The following is a 19,810-nucleotide window of genomic DNA, read 5'->3' as shown; positions in this document are numbered from 1 at the left end:
GGCTGACCGCCAGCCGCAGCCCTTCCTGGGGCATCCCCGGGGGAGCTGGCGCCCTGGGGCTGAGCCTCCCCGGACGGCCTGTGGCATTTCAGTGGGCTCCTGTCAGGTTCTGGCGTTCCCCAGCTGACGTCTGGAAGCTGCCTGTAGGAGGGAAGCGTGGCGCATCTGGGGAGGGACGACGGGGGAGGGAGTGGACCCAAGGGTGCGGGCCAGGCGTGCAGAGGGGCCCGGTGTCGGGGCGGGGGCTTTTCCTCCTCATCTCTCCAGCCTCAGCCCTGTCCTCGTCTCCCAGAGGCTGGGAAGCTCCTGATGCGCTCTTGTTGAAGATCCCAGCCCAGGCCAGCCAGCTCCCTGCGGGGAGTGCCAGGAGCGTCTCTGGAGGGTCGCTGAATCTTTGATTCGGGTGACGCGCTCCCAAAACTCTCCTTGCAGTTCAGGCACGAGTGCAGCCCTTGGTGGTGACCTGGGAGAGAAGACACCTCTTCATTTCACAGCCCTGCAACGCTGGTGTCAGATGTGCACCAGGTGGGGACTGGGGAGGGGGTGAGGGAGCATTTCTAGAAGGTTGGGATTTGCAGGGGGCTGGCGCCCCAGAACTGGCTTGACCAGGATCCTTTCGTAGAGCAGCATTCCTCTCTGAACCAGGGGAGAAGGTCCCTCCCTTTAAAATCCCGAGTATGGACACGCCTCCAGCCCCGCTCCATTGGGACCTCAACTGTGCCATTTAAACAGTCTCTTGTAGGGTCAGAGCCTAAACAAAACCGGAACATTGCCCCACATGCCCAGCTGTGACGCCTGGGGTGTGGAGAGTGACGTCCAGCCGGCTCTTGAGAGCAGGGCTCTCTGGGTCCCGAAACCCCCTCCCCAATTTCAGAGGGGGAGAAGCCTTTAACGTCCCCCTCCCAAGGGACAGAGGCGATTCCGAAGCTCTTGTCTTCTGCAAGCATTCACATTTCACTGTTTCCAAAGCGTGACTCTGCCAGACGACGCCCACTGCGATTCCAGACTGTGAACAGTTCTAACGTGTTCCTGTTTTCTGTGTGTTTATGGTTGCCGCTGTGTCTGAGTGGATCTTATTGTTTTTCTGTTTTTACCGAGTAGCAATGTGACCTGTTTTCCTTTGTCTGATGCAACTTTAGTAAACTAACCACTGTCAGTGACTGGGGACAGGCGACGTGTGGAGGCGAGGGGGGCTTGGCAAGCTGTGGCTGCCGGGGCATTTGTGGTCATTTCGGGCTACAACATCTGCCCTCCTGGGGCTTGGACCCCGGGCGAAAGGCTACAGTATTTCGGGTTGATAGGCAAATTGCACCATTCTGAGACTGGCCCGAGCAAGGCCTCTTATAAGAGTCCCAGACCAAATTCTAGACCAAAGACACATGCAGACCAAGCCCCCAGGCCCCCCCTGGAAGGAAGGTCAGCCACTTGACGCAAGCCCGTCCCTCGACAAGCTGCCGGGGCACCTGTCTCCAATGTCGCCTCTTGTCGAATCCCCCAGCCCCCAGCTCTTGTGTACCCGCAGAACTTGGTTCTGTGAGTACTGTGTGCAATGGTGCGTGGCTTTTCTATGTCTCCACGTAAAGGAAACTGTCGTTGGAGCTCATGACTCTAGTCCTCCTGTCTCTGGAGACCGGGCAGTCCCCCGCCTGCTCCCTGTCTGTGGGACAGGTGACTGGCCTCCGGTAGGAGTGCCAGCACCGTTCACCCTGACCCTGCACCCAGCAGCTCTCTGTGAGATGGGCACTGAGATCCCTACTGCCCGGGGGGAAACTGAGGCCCACGGAAGCTGATTGGTGTGCAAAGGCAGAACCCCTTAGGCAGGACTCAGCCAGAGGCCACGTGGGAAATTCCCAGGCAGCAGGAGGTGGCCTCGGATGATTTCTGGGCGATTTGCGGCTTCCTCTCTGTACCTCTGGTCCCCCGTTCTCACCCCAGATCCCCAGCACACCCCAGAGATGGTGGTGAAGCACAAGGGGAGAGCAGGTCCCCCTCGGCCTAGCACAGGGCATTCTTGTGTCCCCCAGGTGCCACCGACAGTGGTCGGTGGTCCAGCCAGCATCGTGGGAAATGCTCTGGGCAGCCAGCACTGAAGGCCGAGGCACCTCCCTCCCCCTGAGCCTCAGGCGCAAGCCAGGAAAGGACCCAAGAGAAGGCCCCTCGTGGCAGCTAGGGCTTCATCCAGCCCTCAGACCCAGGGTCAGGCGGCCCCAGGCCGGGCCGTCCACAGGGATGCTTTAAATCCACTGTGCAAAACTTCACCAAGCACAAAACCACAACGCAGACACAAACCCCGATACCAGAACTGGGAGAGGGGTGTGGGCAGCCCGGAGCCAGGGAGCAGCCCTCCTCCCCTGTCCTCCCCTCTCCCAGCGCCCGGCCCTCAGGAGGCGTCTTGTTTCGCTAGAAAGCGGTGTCACCTCAGATGGCACGGCGTGTTCCCTGAGGGGTGGAGCATCTTCGTATATTTGGCTTCAGATTGAGGTGTTGGCTCCACTTGGTTTGTACCCAGTTTTCCAATCCCTAGCAACTGTGCGTGTGCTTAGCACAAGAGAAAGCTGAGAACGGGGGTCTGGCCTCCTTCTGGAAACTTGTTTGGCACATCAGGACTTTTTTTTAAAACTTCAAAATATTTTAAAAATATTTTAAACTTTTGTAAAAAAAAAAAAAAAGCAACCGAGAGACTCTTCTGGGAGAAACATTTGTATTTGAATAAGATCCTTGGTGTGTAATTCAGTCTTGCCGTGTACAGGCCGTTGTGTGTGAATGTTTTATGATATGATCCCTGTATTTGCAGGGTTTTTCTTCTCTTTTGCTCTTTAGATAAATATGTGTATCGATATTTTAAATTCATCTTTGCTTTTTTTTTAGAGGAGTTTGTAATCACCTTATAACATGAAAATAAACGTTTCCTTTTTTAAAATCCAACACGTGGTTCTGTTTTGATGAGGCTGTTTTTCCTCACAGTTGGCAAGCGCTGTCGATTTTACAGAGAGCTTTCAGTGCCGCCTCAGGATGCTCCTCGAACGTGGGTATTATTACCCAGGTTGGAGACACTGAGGCAGAGGCTCACAGGGGGACATGGTTTGCTCCAGGGCACACAGCAAGTCCGGGAGAGAGTCGGGCGTGGCACCCCGACCTCAGACTCCTGGGTCTGCTCCCGCTGGTTCTACCGATTCTCCTGACTGAAGGCCGGCCACCTGCTGCGAGCCCCGCACCAGTGGCCTGAGCCTCAGTTTCCCCATCTGGAATAAGCCACTGCCCCCTTCAAGGCTTCGGGGCTGATCAGAGGTGATGCTGATAATGCACCAGGTGCAGTCGCTAACACCGGATCGGGGCTTTCTGGTCGCCAAGTCCAATAGTGGGGCAGGCTGCTGGGAGACCGGGTGAGTGGCCAGCCGTGGCGGGGTGCAAATAGGGATGATGCCCCCCACACTGGGACCTCAGAAAGAGGACACTCAGGACCCCAGAAGGTCAGTGGTTGACACGGGCGTCCTCAGCCTTGGGAATTGTGAGCCCAACCCACTGTGACAGGTGGGGAAACTGAGGCCAGGAGAGGGGATTGGCCTCACTGCGGTCATAGAGCCGGTCAGGGTTTAGGGCAGCCTTCCTGCCCACTGGCCCCCACCACCCTTTGTGAGTGGGCAAGGTCAGGGGAGCCTGCTGGGTCTGTCCCCAACTTCCCAGACCAAAAAATCTTTCTCGGTAACTCATCATTTATAGACAACGTTAGAATAAAATCCCCTCTCTTTTTCTGGCTGGCTGACTTTCTGATGGCCTGTGTTCATCTGCCCCCCCCCCCCCCCCCCCGTTGTGTTGGCCGTGTGGCTTGTGTTCAAATCCTGGCTCCCTCCCTTACTACCTGTGTGAACTTGGGCAAGTTACTTAACCTCTCTGTGCCTCCTTTCTTCATCTGTGATGTTAGATGACAATATAGCCACCTCCAAAGGCTGTTGGGCGGATCCTGGGAGTTCTCACAAAGCAGACAGCGCCTGGTGCACAGCCAGGCTGCAGGACCAGCGCTGCCGTCTTTGTCTTGCTGGGTTTCGCCCATACCTCCCTCCTGGTTTTGGAAGAGCCCCCGAGCCTATCACCCTCCCAGCAGTAGGAAGGGCAGCAGTGCCCTCTGCACACCTCTGGGCCCCGGCTTCCCTGGCCCAGCCACAGAAATGCCCCAGTGTGGTCCAGCCCCTCTTGCACTCCTCCTGAGACAGGGTGCTCACTGCCTCCTGCGGAACCGATGGGAAGAAGCTCTTCCTCTGCCCACACAGAGCTGTACTTCCCCCGGTGGGGCCCAGCCCTGCCCTTGGGCTCATCCTGCCCTGGATGCCCTGTAGAGACTTGGGGGCATCGCTGGGCCCTGACCCAGGCTAAAAGGGCTCCACACAGCAGACCCACCACTCAGCTGCCTCAGTGGCTTCCCCCTGCATATAGAATAAAATCCATGGTCCCTACTCACACTCGCACACTTGGACCCTGTGACCTCCAACCTGGTCTCCCGCCCCACTCTCCTTCTGGGCCTCCTTTCTCTTCCTTGAACTCACCAAGCTCACTCCCCCTCAAGGTTTTGCACTTGCTGTGCCCTCTGCCTGGGAGGCTCTCCCTCCAGGTTCTCACAGGGCTGGCTCCTGTCCTTCAGATCTCAGCACAAATGTCACCTCTTCAGAGAAGCCCTTCCTGACTCCCTGAGCTAGAGCTCTTCCCAGTCACTGTGTCCTCGTTTCTCTGTTTCCTTCGTCGCACTCGACCTCCTGAAATCATTCTTTATGATGTGCTCCTTTGTGCAGTCTGTCTTCTACTAGGATATAAGCCCCGTGCAGACAAGACCTCATCTGTCTGGTTCATGTTGTTTTCTCAGGGGCTAGAATGATGCATAGTACATAGCAGACGTTGAATGGATGGATTAATTAATGAACTAATCAAAACCAGGTGAGATAGCATAAGATCCAAACAAGCTGATTCCTGCCAGCCTATGATTAAAAAAACGCAGACACTCCAAGTGCATTTAAGTAATTTTATTAAAAAAACACAAATCATCCTAACAGCACCCCACCCACCATTCCCAAGTCACCATAACCCTGGTGGCAGAGATTTACATGTAGGCCCCAAACAGACCCCAAACAGCCTTGCAGTGCAGCCCCTCGGCATGTTGTGCTTCCCGAGAGCCCTAAGAAAACCCCATGTAGAAAAATACTTCACAAGGAATATGTTCTGATCTCAGCCAGAGAAAAATACAGCTTTCAGGGGTGCAGGGGGCACGTCGCAGGGGCTGTACCCGAAATGCATAGGCAGGCAGGAGCTCACCAGGGATGGGTGTCAGGAAGCATCAGGTGTAGGGCGAACCACCCCCATGAGAAGCTAGGAGAAATATTGCATATGAGCAGGCCGGCGCGGGGAGCCCACCGCCGGGCCTGGTTGCATATGTCTGGAGGAATGGGGAGGCCTCAGCTGAGGAGGGAGGGGGCGGCAATCAGGGTTGGGACACAGCTTCCCTCACCTGCAGTCGGATGCAGCTTTCCCAAGCCAAGAGGCCCCGTCACTTGACAGAGGCCCACAGTCTGGGCCACTTGCCTAAAGTCACACAGCTGAGGCCGCCAGTGGCCGTGTCTCTGCTGTGCCGCCCCCAACCCCTAAGCTGAGGACTCTTGGCTTTTGCTTGGTGTCCCTGTGATGGGTGGGCAGTGCCCTTTCACCCTGGGTGGATGTTTACACAGGAATTCAAGGTAGCAGAGGCACTGGGCAGTCCAGCCGTGGCACGAAGGGCTCTCCAGGGAGGGTGCGGAGGGGCAGGGCATGGGGAAAGGGAGGGTAGAGGGAGGGGAGGCAGGCCCTCTGGGAGAGTGTGGGCAGGGTGCCAAGTGGGCCTCAGTGGGCAGAGATGGTCTGGCTGTGAAAAGGAGACCAGTACCTGCTCAGAGACTGATTGACCCCTTGATTGTCCAGAGGGGGTCAGACTTGGAGGGGGTCACAGAGCCACCAAGCAGTGACCCAGGGCAAAAAACACAGACCTCTTGACCCCCCCGTCCGGTCCCTTGAGTGGAGGAGTGTTTTTTGGGCCTCCAGGGGACGCAGGGGTGGAAGAGGATGCAGGTGGGATGGTTGCCCCCCCCGTTTTCCTGAGACCCCGTTAAGAGCTGGGCAGGGACAATGTAAATCCCCAGACCTGGGTGAATCCCGCCTGCCCCCCTCCATCACAGGGGCCGCAGCCCAGACCACCACGTGAGACCCCGTGCCCGTCTCAAAAGTAAAGGTGTTTCTGGTTTTCAGGAAATGAGGAAAACAATTTTAAGGAATGCTGTTGCTTCCAGATTTCAAGTGGGATTAAACTTCTTCGAATGACCACTTTGGACATTGTTGCCATTCGGCGTGAGAGAGAACAGCCCATCTTTCTAGGCTATCTCTCTCCCTCTCCATCTCTGGGCTTCTCTCTCCCTCCTTCTCCTCCTCCACCAATTCAGACACTGGAGAGGAGCTGTATCAGCCCACAGATCATATTTCCATGGTTTCCCATCTTCACTGAAATGGCAGGTGAACGAAACGTCTCGGGTCTTTTGTCCCCAAATGACTCCTCCCCACTGAGGGGCCTGGGCCGAGAGGGGTGTATGCGGACGGGCCTGCGGCCACGCGTCCTACAAAAGCAGCAGGAGGCACTGAGCCAGAGGCCTGACGCTGGGCTTGCCTGACAGGCCCAGAACTGCCGTCTCAGAACAGACACAGGCATGAAAAAATCACTGACTTTCATAACCAACGGGCCAGCCCTTCCTGGGAGTCTAGACGCCCACGCTCACAATCTCCTAAGTGGGGAAGCTCGGGATCCGAGAATCTCGGAACCAGCAAGCCCCAGACACCAGAACTCTGGAGAAGGGAAGGAGGTAGCCTCCTACCCCAAGCGACATCCCTCCTGGCAGTCGGCTCTCTAGATGAAGTGGCCCCCAGCCTCGCCCTAAATGCTCCCCCTGTCAGGAAACTAACCACCTGTGCCAGTATGGAAGCATCACCACGATGTCTTCCACCTTAGTCTGTGACTGCACTGGGGCTACACAGCTCCCACTTGCTCACCTCCTGTGACAGGGAGCTCACCTCTCCCTGGCAGCTCATGACAGCTCGAAAACTGTGCTGGGAGAAAGCATTCCCTCACTGAGCCAGACATTCTCCACACCGGACACCCTTCTAAGGAGACCCTGCAGGCACCTGGGCCCCCACCCGGGACCCTTTTCTCCTAGTTGAGCAGACTGTCTCAACCCCTATTGGGCTGGGCACCTCTGGGCATCTTGGAGACCCAACATGGAGAAAGACCTAGATGTCACTCCAACTGGGGCAGGGACCTGACTCCCTGGCACCCCAGTTACCACAGAACCAAAGAACAGAGACAAAGTCCTGTCCGCAGCTCAGAGCCTGCCAGACCAACAGATGGACAAGGGGGTGGCACTTCTCCAGCCCAGCTACAGGTCTGGGATCCAGATCTGCCTGGGTGGCCCCTTGGGTGTCCGGACCATGCACTGACTTCAGAGCATCCGGGGGCTACTGGGGCCTGGCGCTCGCGGGGCCCAGCTGCTCTGGGCCAGCGGATTACGGCTGATGACCAGCTCCAGGACGTCGCCCGCCTCAGCCAGCAGCGGCACTGCCAGGCAGCAGTCGAAGTCCCGTGTGCGAACCTGGTTGACCTGCGTGGTGCAGAGCCAAGGGGACAGACCCGCGTCAGCTCAGCCTGGGCTGAAGGGGGTGGGAATTGTGGGATTTCCTAAAATGCGGGCCCTGTTCCAGTCCAGACCCAGGGAAAATCTGGAACCCTGACACGGAGGCAGCCATTCTTCCTTTAACTCTTCCAATCCTGATTAGGTTTTATCAAGAGAAAGTCCTAGGGGAGTGCTAGGGCATCTTGCAGCCCTCTCTACCACCTGCTCTCGCCCTTGTTCACACGAAAGGGTACACACACACACACAGCCTCCTGCCTACAATTCTGTGACATTGTCTTGTTTCTGTTTTATTTGTATTTTACATCGACCTTCTATTTCAAGCAAGGGGTGCTGGGTTTTCATTCCTAAGTGAAATGAAATTTTCCTTTTTAAAATAAATTTAAGTTGAAAAAACTCCATCAATTTGGAGAAAACATATATTCAGTAAATTGAGCACAAATATGGTGGAAATCACACCGAGGGAACAAAAGTAGCTGGGATGTGGGAAGGGTGGCCCAGAGTGTCTGTGCTGGGATGCCCCACAGCTTTCCATCTGCTTACCCACATTTCCCAGGCTCCCTTGCAGTTAGTGAGGTCACGTGACTAGTTCTGGCCAATAAGCTATGAAGGAGAGTGACAGGTGTTGCTTCTGAGTGAAGGCAGAAAAAAACCCATGTGCAATTTTTCAGTCTGGTTTCCTCTGCCGTGGAGTCTGAGGTGATTACAAGAGGGTGGAGCCTCCATCAGCCCAGGCGGAGCAAGGCCCATGCAGCCCACTATGCACATGTCGTGGATGTGATAAGTGTTTATGTGTGTTACTGCAACATAACTCAGCCTAACCCGACTAATACCTTCCCTTTTCACAGGGGAGGAAGCTGGGGCTCAGAGAGGGGTGGAGACCTGCCCGAAGCCACTCAGCCAGGGTAGAAGTGGTGGCTCTTCCCCCACGCTGAAGCTAGGACAGGCCACTCCATCCATGCTGCCCCCACCCCAGGATTACCTGCAGGACTCTGTCGAAGGGCCGGAGGCCCCCACGTTGGGCTGGTCCATCAGGGCGCACAGTGTGGACATAGACGCCCTTCTCCAGGAGGCCGTCTGACACGCTGAAACCAAAGTCATTCTGCTTGGGGTCCTTGTGCAGGGTCACCTGCAAGCAGGAGGAGGAGATCCCTGGAGCTCTGAGCTTTGCCCTCAGCCTCCCACAGTAGCCGGAATCCCGTGGTATGGCATCCGATGCCATGGCCCAGCTGTCCTGCCCCGAGCCCCCTCCACCCAGGAGACCCCCCAGTTCACAGCACTCGGTCCCACGGAGGCCCTCGGGAAGGGGGCTCCTTTTCAGTCCTCTGGCTTCCATCCAGGAGCAAGTCCCGGTGTGTTTTCACTGCCTTCTAACACCTGCTCATCTCCCAATTTACCAAAGAGCTGGCTTTAGGCTCAGAGGCTTCTGAGGGCTATTGGGCAAGTGGATTTGTTTTCTCCTCTGTGTTTTATTTTTCTATATAATAACCTATAGATGGCAAAAATGCTGGTTTCTCATTTAAGGTACTGATATATATACATACATATAATATACATAAGACTTTATATTTCATATATATTATATACACACACACACATACACACACACAATAACTTCAGAGGGGAAAAAGTGAGTCTGCTTAAAGAAAAATATTAATAATAGCCCAGTGTATATCACAGGTGTGTTTATGTGTGTGTGTGCACGTGTGTGTATCACTCGAATGACAGGAGTTTTGGAAAATTCAACCTAGTACAAAATCCCTGACTTATGGTGGAGGAGGATGAAGCCCTGAGGGGTGGGGCCCCTCTGGAGCCCACGGCGAGTGGTCCTTGCACCAAGATGTGCGTCCAGCCTCCTGCGCCCAGCCCCGGCACCCACCTTGTGCATCTCCAAGGGTGTCGGCAGCAGCAGCTCCTGCATCGCTTCGGGGGAAGTTCGTACCTCCCGGCCCCTCCGCCATGGCCGGCGGCCAGGCCTGCCCTGAAGGGCCACGCTCTGCACGGTGCCCGTCATGATGGATGCCTGCAGGGACACAGCCCTTCACTCAGACACTCTCTCGCTGTTTGCTGTCAGCATCTATGGACACCTACTAAGTGCAAGCCTTCAAGGCCACAGTGGTGAACAGAATAGACGAGGTCCCTGCCCTCCTGGGGCTCCCAGCCTGATGGTGGGCGAGGGCGAGGAGGAACTGATCAATCGCACTAGCAATCAGAATAATAATCATTGGCCCTGAATTACTAGCACTTACTCTGCGCTGGGCTCAGTTCTAAGCCCTTTACACATAGAACTCCTTTCATTCTCTACAGTGTTATGAGACAGGCAAATGCCATTATTTTCTTCCATTTTACAAATGAGGAAACTGAGGCTTAGAGAGATTTAAGATTTGAACTCCAAGTCTAGCTCCAAAGTAGAGGGTCTTAACCACTCTGCTAATAAATAAGATAAAATCACACACAGCAATGAATGTCACAGAGGCCAGATGCTCAGAAGGAGAGGGCCTAGGACAGTGGATCTGGTCTAGTGTGAGGGGTCAGGGAAGCTTCCTGAGCGGAGAACTGGAAGATGAGCAAGAAATGTGGAGGGAAGAGTCCCCAGCAGGCAGAGGGAAAGGCATGTGCAAAGCCCCTGTGGTGGGGGGACCTGGAAGAAGGCCCTGTGGCTGGAGAGGGTGCACAGGGTGAGGCTGGGGGGGCAAGGGTGCCATCCTGCTGCACCCTGTGGACTACACTAAGAAATGTTCATTTATCCCAAGAGCAGCAGGGAGACTGAAGAATTTAAGCAGAGGTGGGAGGGGGGGCCATGATCAGATTGGTGGATTTAGGAGCATCTTCCAGTTGCTGGGTGGAGACTGGACTGCAGAGGTGGGCATGGAAGCCAGGAGGGGACCTATTGGGGACCATTTAGTTGTCCAAGTGAAAGACAACTGTGATCTGGACAGGGAGGTGACAGTAGGGAAGGACAGAAAGAGCAGAGTTAGGACAAGTCTCGGAGATGAATCGAAGGCGTGCTGAGAGAGGGGCGACAGTCATAAATGCTGTGATCTAAGCTGAGAGCAGCAAAGGTGTGGCCCTGAGGGAAATTTATTCACGTTCAGACTGAGAAATCCACAGATGAGGGTGCGGGGTGCTGGGGTTAGTGGGAGGGAGGATGTACTTCTTACATAGGATATTACACAGTTTCTTAGGCACAGAGGAATCTCCCCAGCCGAGAAACTGCTCTCTTCCTGCCCATCACAGTATCTGAGTTTCCACTATTCGTGCAAGTTTCTATCTGACAATGGAGTAGGGAGAGTTTTGGTTTTTTAGAGGTCCCCAAAGGGAAGGCAGATTATGATAACAATTTTCTCAGGGCTAAACTGTTGGATTGGGGTGGGGAGGGAACGGCGGAGAGGATATTGAACAAGGAGGCACGGAGGCACCTGTCTCAGCTCACACAACTCATCCTCACCTGCCTGGAGAGCCGGGCTCCAAAAGGAAAGACCAGAGACTCAGAATCTTGGGATAATAGAATCATTAAAAAATAGAATCAGAGGGTCGAGGTGTCATAGGCTCTTGGACCCCTAGAAATGTAGAATTGTAGGACTTCCAGTTAAGATGCAGACTGAGCTGATACAGAAAGCTCACATCTCCCTCCAAATTGATGGTAGATTACATTTTAAAAAATAAACACCTTCAAAGCAAGAAAGAAAAATTTGGAAACAGGCATGAGCAGGAGTCGAACCATTTGGCCTATGGAACCAGACATATATGTTACGAGCTGGGGCACCTGTTCAGGGAAAAGAGAGTGTTGTCTGAAAGCAGGAAGCCGAGGGAGTGCCATCCACCACTGAATGGGGACGTCCAGCACAGGGGTTCAGAAGGGAGCCACCAGGACAGGAGTGAGCTGGGGAAACTACCTGTGAGCAACCGGGAACCTTCGTGTGAGCTCTGCATGAGTGTGAGGCCAGAATCTGCCGTCCACAAACAGTGCAGCAGAAACACTGAGCTGAGAAATTAATATGAAAAGCTGGTGTGGAGCTGGTGAAGTTCAAAAGCCCCAGTAAGGACATGTCAGGAACAACCTCAGAGACGCTTCAACAACAGAGAGCACACGTGGGACGCCCACAGGAGTGAGCCTGCTGAAAGCGAGCACAACGATGAAATAAAAAGTCCGCCTGCCTACAGACCTAACGATAGATGAATTCACACCTAGGGAACTAGAAAAAAAATAGAGAAATCATAAGAAACTTTAAAAGAAGTCTGTTTAAAATGTGCAGAAAAATAAGAAAACAAAAAGCAAACATTAAGAAAAAAGACCATGAAGATTTGAAAAATGAAGAGAAATTATAGAAATGAAAGATATAGAAGTTGAAATCAATATTTAGGAAATAGGTTAAACAGTAGACTAAATACAGCTAAGGAGGAATTAGTGAACCAGAAGACAGATTAAGGAAAGCATCTAGAACAACATGTAAAGAAAACGTTGAAGAAAAGTTAAGTGACATGGAAGATAGAATGCCTGGAGGATAGGTGTGCAATGCACACCTAACAGAAGTGCCAGAAGGAGATGATAAAGGAGAGGCAATATTTAAAAGATAATGACTAGGAGTTCTCCAGCACAGAAGGAAACAAATGAGTGCTCAGACTGAAAAATCAGACTGAGTCTCTAGTAAGACAAATAAAAACAAACTTACACTGAGACATATCATAGCAAAAGAACCAGCCATCATAGATAAAGAGAAATCCTCAAAGCTGCAGAAAAGAAATGCATGTTACCTTCAAAGGAACAACAATGTACCTAAGAGCTGCAACAACAGTTGCCAGAAGACGATTGAATAATATCTTCAAAGCTCCGAGGAAAACTTTTTTTCCCTAACATTGACAATCTTATTAACTTAAAAATGGTATGTAACTGCTCATTTCAGTCTTCTTTAGTTGTTGAATTACTAATTGCTAGTACAGTGCACAAAGCAAGCACTAAATAAATATTAGAAGAATGAATGAAATGGCTTGGAATCCCATAAATCTGTTACATATGGTAACTATAATTTTTCAAGTGTTTTGTATGTGCCAGACAACTTTAATTTCATACCCAACTAAACTATCATTCAAGAGTTGGGGTGAAATAAAGACATTTTTAGGACACAAAACCTAAAAGAGTTTACCACCTAAAGACCCTCACTAAAAGAACATCTTAAAGGATGAGTTCAGAAGGAAAAAAGTGGAATGCAAGAAGCAATGGTAAGCAAAGAAATTGGTCAAACATGCTGATAAAACTAAGTATTGACTAAAATCTCACATTCATTTTGAGCAGTTTATAAACAAGTTGGGAGATGAGAAGAGAGAGCTTGGAGGGAGTAGAAGCATTCTAAAGTGCCTGTCTCATTCAGGAAGCCAAAAGTATTGATTAGACTTAGTTAGAAAAATAAAGTTAAGATGTTGAAAATTTAAGGTAAGGTCAACTGGCCTGGTCTTTTCAAAAAGTCAGTGCTGTGGTCTATCCATACAATGGAATATTATTCAGCCATAAAAAGGATGAAGGAATGTTATTCAGCCACTGCCAGGGGAGGGAGGAAAGAGGAATTGGGTAATACAGGGTTTCTTTTTGGGATGTCAGAAATGTTCTGGTGATGGATGCACAACATTTATGAATATAATAAAAGCCCCTGAATTGTCAGTGGTTATCTTTAATTCATTTTACTTTTAATATTCAATTTACATGTTAAAATGGTAAATTTTATGTTACATGAATTTTATCTTGATAAACAAAAATTTTAAGTCAGCATCATTAAAAAGGCATGGACTAAAATTAAGAGCGACTTAAGAGGCATAACAACCAGGTACCAATGATGGATTAGACTCTGGTTTGGATAGACCAGGTGTAACTGGAAGTTTGGGGTCAACTGTGAAAAATCTGAATATGGTCTTGGTATTAGAAGAAATTAAAATTTTTAAAAGATAGTTCCATATATGGAAAAATGGAGTAACTCACTAAAAAAGCAACTTACAAAAAAGCATGTACATCATGATTTCATTATCTTAAAAATACATATATACTCATTTAAGCAGTAACAGTGGTGATCTATGGGTAGTGGGAAGCTTGTGTCTTATGTTCTATTTTTGCTTATTTTATTTTTGATTTTACTTTGCTTATCTAATTTTACACCATACACATGTATGACTTCTGTAATAATAAAAAAGTTTTAAATGTAAAAATGGAATATTACAAGTAAAACAAATGACAAGCATAATCACTAAAAGAATTAAAATTATAAAAATCTCCAAAATGATGGTGGAGAGAGTGGACAGGAATGAAAAATTTATAAATACAAAAGAAAGAATATAAGATTAGAAGAAGTATAGAGAAAGCAGAATAAATAGAAAGTATAAGTTACATGGTAGAATTAAGCTTAATTATATTAGTAATCACAATAAATATAAATGGACTAAGCTTGCCTTAAAAAAGAGAGACTCTTAGATCGGAGGGGAAATCAGCTATATACAGTACACAACAGATACACTTAAAATGATACAGTAAGTTTGAAAATAAATAAATTGGAAAAAGACAGGAAATATTACTAAAATAAAGCTGATGGAACAATACTATTATGCTGAAAATGGAATTTAAGGTGGAAAGCAGCCAGCCCTGGTGGCCTGGTGGTTAAGATTTGGCATTCTCACTGCCACAGCCCAGGTTCATTTCCTGGTCGGGGAACCACACCACCCATGTGTTGGTTGTCAGACTGTGGCAGCTGTGTGTTGCTGTGTTGCTGAAAGCTGTGCCACCAGTATTTCAAATACCCAGGGTCACCCAGGGTGGACAGGTTTCAGCAGAGCTTCCAGACTAAGACAGCTAGGAAGAAGGATCTGGCCACCCACTTCCAAAAAAATTGGCCGTGAAAACCCTATGAATAACAGCGGAGCATTGTCTGATATAGCGCAGGAAGGTGAGAGGATGGTGCAAAAAGACTGGGCAGGGTTCACTCTGCTGTACACAGGGTCACTAGGAGTTGGAATCAACTCAATACCACTAACAACAACAAGGCAGGAAACACATAAGGAGAGAGATACTGATTAATAATAAAAAGAAAAATTCACCAAAAAGTTATAGCAATCACAGGGCTGGTCCAGTGGTGCAGTGGTTAAGTTTGTACACTCTGCTTCAGCAGCCCAGGGTTCCCAGGTTAAGATACCGGGCGCAGACCTATGTACCGCTTATCAAGCCATGCTGGGGCAGCGTCCCATATAAAGTAGAGGAAAATGGGCATGGATGTTGGCCCAAGGCCCATCTTCCTCAGCAAAAAGAGGAGGATTGGCAACAGATGTTAGCTCAGGGCTAATCTTCTTCACCAAAGGAAAAAAAAAAGTTATATCAATCATGAATTTATACGAAACTATCAATATAACCTCAAAGGTTAGAAAACAAAAATTGACAGAATATCCAGAATTTTGCCAAATCTCCAATCATGATGGGAATTTTATCATACTGCTAACAAAAACAATAAAGATAATGCATATAAAATTAGCAAGGATGTAGATTTGAACAAGTTTATTAACAATCTTGATCTATATAAAACCCTACACCAAACAAAAGGGAATTCACCTTCTTTTGCATGCACATATGAAACATTTACTAGAGGTGATCACATACTAGACCACAAAGAAAGAAGTCTTAACACACTCTGAAAAATGAATATCAAATTGAATACATTTTCTGGCCACAGTACATAAAAATTAAAAGCCAATATGAATTGGTTTTAAATTTTGCATTTAAAAAAGACACTTCTGTTTAACTCTGGGGTTTAAGTAAAAATCATAGTGAAATTTTAAAAATATTTGAAGTTGAATGGGCAATAAAAGTGCCTCAAATCAAAACTTGTGGGATACAGCCAAAGCAGTGCTTACAGGTAAATTCATGCTTTAAATGCACTATGTTAGAAAACAAGAAAAACTGAAAATTAATGAGCTAAGAAACCAGGAAAAGTATCATTACTTAAACACAAATCAAGTAGAAGGAACAGAATATCAAAGCTAAACACAGAAATGAATAAGATAGAAAACAAGGAAACAAAAAAGAGAATTAGCAAAGCCCCAAATTGGTTTTTTGAAGAGCCTAGTAATTGGCAAGACTGACGGGGAAAAAAAAAATGGCCCCAATCAGCAATATTAGGAATAAAAGGGGGCAAAACCACAGATAGAGCAGAAGTTTAAATTATTGCTCTCAGAGTATGGAGGAGCTTCAGAAACGACCCAGTGGGATCCTCCCTAGACCTCCGGGCAGCCTGTTCCTCGTGGGCAGTGCTGGCCTCACGCAGAGCCGCACCCACTGCTCAGCTCCCGAGCTGTCACTGATAGTGACAGCCACATGCTTCCACAGGCATGCCCACAACCACAGCCACGTATCGCACATGCACACCCAGACACCAGAGCTGCCCCTTTGTGTCTGAATGTGTACACCCAGACACACGTGTTCTGAAAACACACTCAACATTTGTGTAAGCACAAGCATGCTCACATGCATGCACACACACAGGCTGCTAACACACACACGATGATGCCAGACATGTTCGTATGCGCACACACCCCGATGTGCCACAGCACAATGCTCTCAGTCACACTTGCACACGTGTCAATGCACAGTCTGCACATGTGTGAAGATGCCTTTACACGGAGGGTGCCGGGTGAGTGCATGCTACATGTTACTCATGAGCATGACCCCATCAACATGCCCGCCTCCCTCGGGCACACAGTGTGTCCACACACGGGGGTGCCCAGGAAGGCCTGCAGGGTGGGCGGCCGTACCTCCAGTTCCCTCAGCAGCTCTGATTGATCACACGACTCCAGGTCTTCGAGGGCTTCCCCGAACACATGCCAGAAGCCCTCCTCGCGGGCGGGGCCGGGGGCTGGGCTGTAACGTAGGAACCAGAGCGTCAACTCCCGGTGGGCGAGTGGGCAGGCAGGCAGGCTGGGGCCTGAGGAGTCTTCGGGACTCGAGGGGCCATAGGGTGGGCAGGCAGGCGGGTAGGTAGGCAGGCGTCCTCGGTGGCAGTGCTGGGGCCCCAGGGCAGTGGTTGGTGACACAGAATGGGGGGAAGACGCAGTTAGGGGCAACCAGAACTGCCGGTGGCCAGTTAGAACAGGGGCAGATGAGACGGGGTGGAGAGAGGTGACACAGGACGCCTGGGAAGAGAGACAGACAGACAGACACACAGACAAGGACAAACAGGAGATTCATGGTGCAGCCCCAGAGGACTGCCCCTGGCCCCACCCAGACACATAGCACCATAGGACAGTGATGGGTACAGAGCTGGAGCGAGCAAGCACACAGGGATGGAGAGGATGGAGCATGTGTGCTGGGGAGGGGTTGAGACCACCCCCTAACTTCCATGACAGGCTGGATGACCCCATCCTCAGCTCTAAAATCGAGTCTCGTCGGAAGGGTAACAAGTCACATTTTCATGCTGCATTGTTCACAAAGCCATTTGCCATCTGCAAAGTCCTGGCTGTTTATAAGGTATGCTGTGGCTTGCAAAGCACTTTCTCTCCTATAAAGGCACGCAGGCTTTCCTCTCTCAGGGAGCCTCAGGGACGATGATGCAAAATCATTGCTTCCTCTTCCCGTTTTAAAGATGAGAAGACTGAGGTTAAAGGACATTCTCTCCATTCAAGTCAGTTCTACAAACACTCTGAGCCCCCCCCCCCCCCGCACCGCTGCCCCGGGCACAGGGCTGTGGAGGTGAATAAGGCGTGGCCCCTGTTCTTAAGGAGCCGTGGATTCATCCACACAGTACATACGACCACCTGCTGGGTGCCGGGCACTGAGCTGGGGTGCCACGTAGAAGAGACAACAGCCAGGTCATTAACCAGGTGGACACAAGGTGGCCAGTGTCACCAGGAGGATTGCAACAGCAGCCGTGGGTATCAGCAGAAGGAGGGAGGAAAGCCTGCTGCCAGAGAAAGTCAGGGAAGCTTCCCAGGGGCAGGGGAATTTGAGCTGGGTTTTGAAGGATGAGTAGGTATTGGCCAGGAGGGGAGAGGGAAAGGCATTCGAGGCAGAAGGAACTACCTGACCAAAAGCACAGACATGAGAACAGGGGGCTAGGGCTGGACAAGGAGCAGCATTTCTCCTCTGGGCCTGCTTTCTGCAGGAGCCTTCTCCAGGGGACGAGACTACAGAAACCACCACATCCACGGCCCAGCGCTGGTGTCTGTGACCAAGGGCCCTGGCAGGAGGCCATCAAGCAATCTGGGCTAAGTCGGGGGGTCTGGCTTCAAGTTCTGAGTCTGCTGCTGTTCTTCTTAGAACAGCAGATTACCAGACGTGGGGAAGGCAAACCAGGCTGCTTCCCCATCTCTGCCCCTGCTGTGCCTTCCACCCCCTTGCTCCTTCCCCCATCTTGGCCTGGCTGAGATGGCTCTGCTCAATGCTTCCTCTCTCTCCCAGGAGGTGCCCCTCCTCAGGGCTCAGACAAGACACTTTCATTGCCCCCACCGCTTTGGCACAGGGACTGGCTACCTTCACCCATCCCAGCCACGAGACCATGACTGTCTCCTCCCTTGGGGCAGTCCCACCACAGACCTAGTTGGTGGCTCCCAATCCTCCTCCTCTTCCTCTTCAGGGAAGTTCTCGTCGGCAGGGGCCGGCATGTAGCTCGTCCTCCGGGGCTCACTGGGTGGGGGGCTGCTTCTCAGCCGGATGGGCCGCCACTCCTGGGGGGTCACGCCCCGGGCTGCTGCCTGTGGAATGTAGGAACCTGGCAGGTGGAGAGAGAGGACGTTTGCAGCCTCTCTGTGCCTTTAGCTTGCCCTCCTTCCTGCCCCATTTCTGGCCATGCTGGGCAACCCTGGATAGGTCTTTGCCCTCTCTGGGCCTGCATGGCTACCCAGAGTCCCCTGCCACCGGTTCCCCACCCTAGAACCCCCCAGATCTCCTGATCATCCAGCAGAAGAGTTAATGCCCAGGGCTCCAGGACCCTGTCCCCCTCCATTGGTCTTGGCTTGGTGACCCTTTGCCTGAGAGGGAGGGTCACCATTTGGCCACTGCTCTGTCCCTGCCTTTGGGAGTTCTAAAGACCCTGCCCCCGGGGTGAGCTTCGAGATGCTGACCAAGCGCTCGAGGTGGGGAAGCCGAGCCCCAGAGAGCAAGTGAGCACCAGGGCTGGGAACCGTGGAGGCGCTAGAGGCCTCGCTCCACTAGTTCCCTGAGCTGGGCCTCGGGGAGTCCCTGTGGCTCTTGGTCACAGAGGTCAGAAGGCCAGCCTCTGGATTCAAATGCCCCCCAACCCCAAGGCCACTCATGGGTCTCAACATGCACGGGCAGGAGAGCTTGTGTCCTAGGAGGACACGTTGGAGGCGTCCACCCCAAGCCGGGTCTCACAGAATGGGGTGGGAGGAGGCTTTCTGCCTACTCATCTTCAACTGGATGCGATAAACGTTGACTGAGGCCCTGCTGGGTGCCAGGCACCGGGCCGGGAACGAGAAAGAAGCAAGACCGTCTCAGTCCCTAACCGCACCGGGGAAATCCAAGGAGCCAGCCATGGTGCTAAGGCTGTTCAGCAAATACTGCGAGGGCCTGTGGCCCGTGCTCTGAGGAGCGGGGCCCCGTCAGGTCTGCCTCGTGGAGACATGTCCCTAAAGGACAGAGCCATGAGAAGAGGAGTGAGGGGGCGAGGCAGAGGGAACGGCCCTTGCAAAGGCCTGGCAGTTGGGGTGGCCCAGGGAGAGCATGTGGCTTGTCCAAGGGCCCCGAGGTTTTACCTGGGCCCCCAAAGCCACCCTCTGTTGCCGAGCTGTCCCAGGACTCCACGGCGCTTTCCACACTGGGCACGGCCGGTGGGAACCGGGCTGCCAGCAGGCCTCCTTTGAGCGCCTCGGGCGGGTCGTCATCCGCATTGCTGGCCTCGCTGAGGCTGCCCGACTTGCGGGGTGGGAGGGGGCCTAGGAGGAAAAGGGGGTGTCACTGCCATTGGCCTCTGACCTCAGAGACCTGGAGACGCCCAGCGAGCCTCAGTTTCTGCACGTGAGTGTGGTCTGGGAGCTCACAGGCCCTGAGCCCCCCAGCCTGCCGCTGGGCAGTCTGACATGCGGGAGGTGGCACGCCAGCAGGCAAACTCATTTCAGAGGTGGGAAACCGAGGCTCA

The 19,810-nt window shown here is 51.7% G+C and overlaps 1 protein-coding gene across 3 annotated transcripts in view; it reads right to left on the bottom strand.

Annotated features, from left to right (window-relative positions):
• Positions 1–5,059: 5,059 nt before the first annotated feature.
• The window catches only part of GRIP2 (glutamate receptor interacting protein 2), a 91,242-nt gene continuing 76,491 nt past the window's right edge, over positions 5,060–19,810 (bottom strand). For 2 of the 3 annotated variants that reach the window (XM_058566044.1, XM_058566052.1), the window contains 6 exons: positions 19,428–19,607; positions 18,250–18,424; positions 16,473–16,578; positions 9,571–9,714; positions 8,674–8,820; positions 5,060–7,661 (listed from right to left, as the gene is read on the bottom strand). In XM_058566044.1, the coding sequence (XP_058422027.1) occupies positions 7,503–7,661; positions 8,674–8,820; positions 9,571–9,714; positions 16,473–16,578; positions 18,250–18,424; positions 19,428–19,607 (911 nt within the window). In that variant the 3' untranslated portion in view covers positions 5,060–7,502. Of the gene's footprint in view, positions 7,662–8,673; positions 8,821–9,570; positions 9,715–16,472; positions 16,579–16,657; positions 16,851–18,249; positions 18,425–19,427; positions 19,608–19,810 lie in introns of those variants that run through there. The other variant, XM_058566060.1, reaches the window with a different exon arrangement.

The sequence above is a fragment of the Diceros bicornis genome, chromosome 2 (assembly GCF_020826845.1).
Source record: "Diceros bicornis minor isolate mBicDic1 chromosome 2, mDicBic1.mat.cur, whole genome shotgun sequence".
NCBI lineage: Eukaryota > Metazoa > Chordata > Mammalia > Perissodactyla > Rhinocerotidae > Diceros > Diceros bicornis.
Note: the sequence above shows the minus strand (reverse complement) of the source record. Positions and strands in the feature narration are given on the sequence as shown.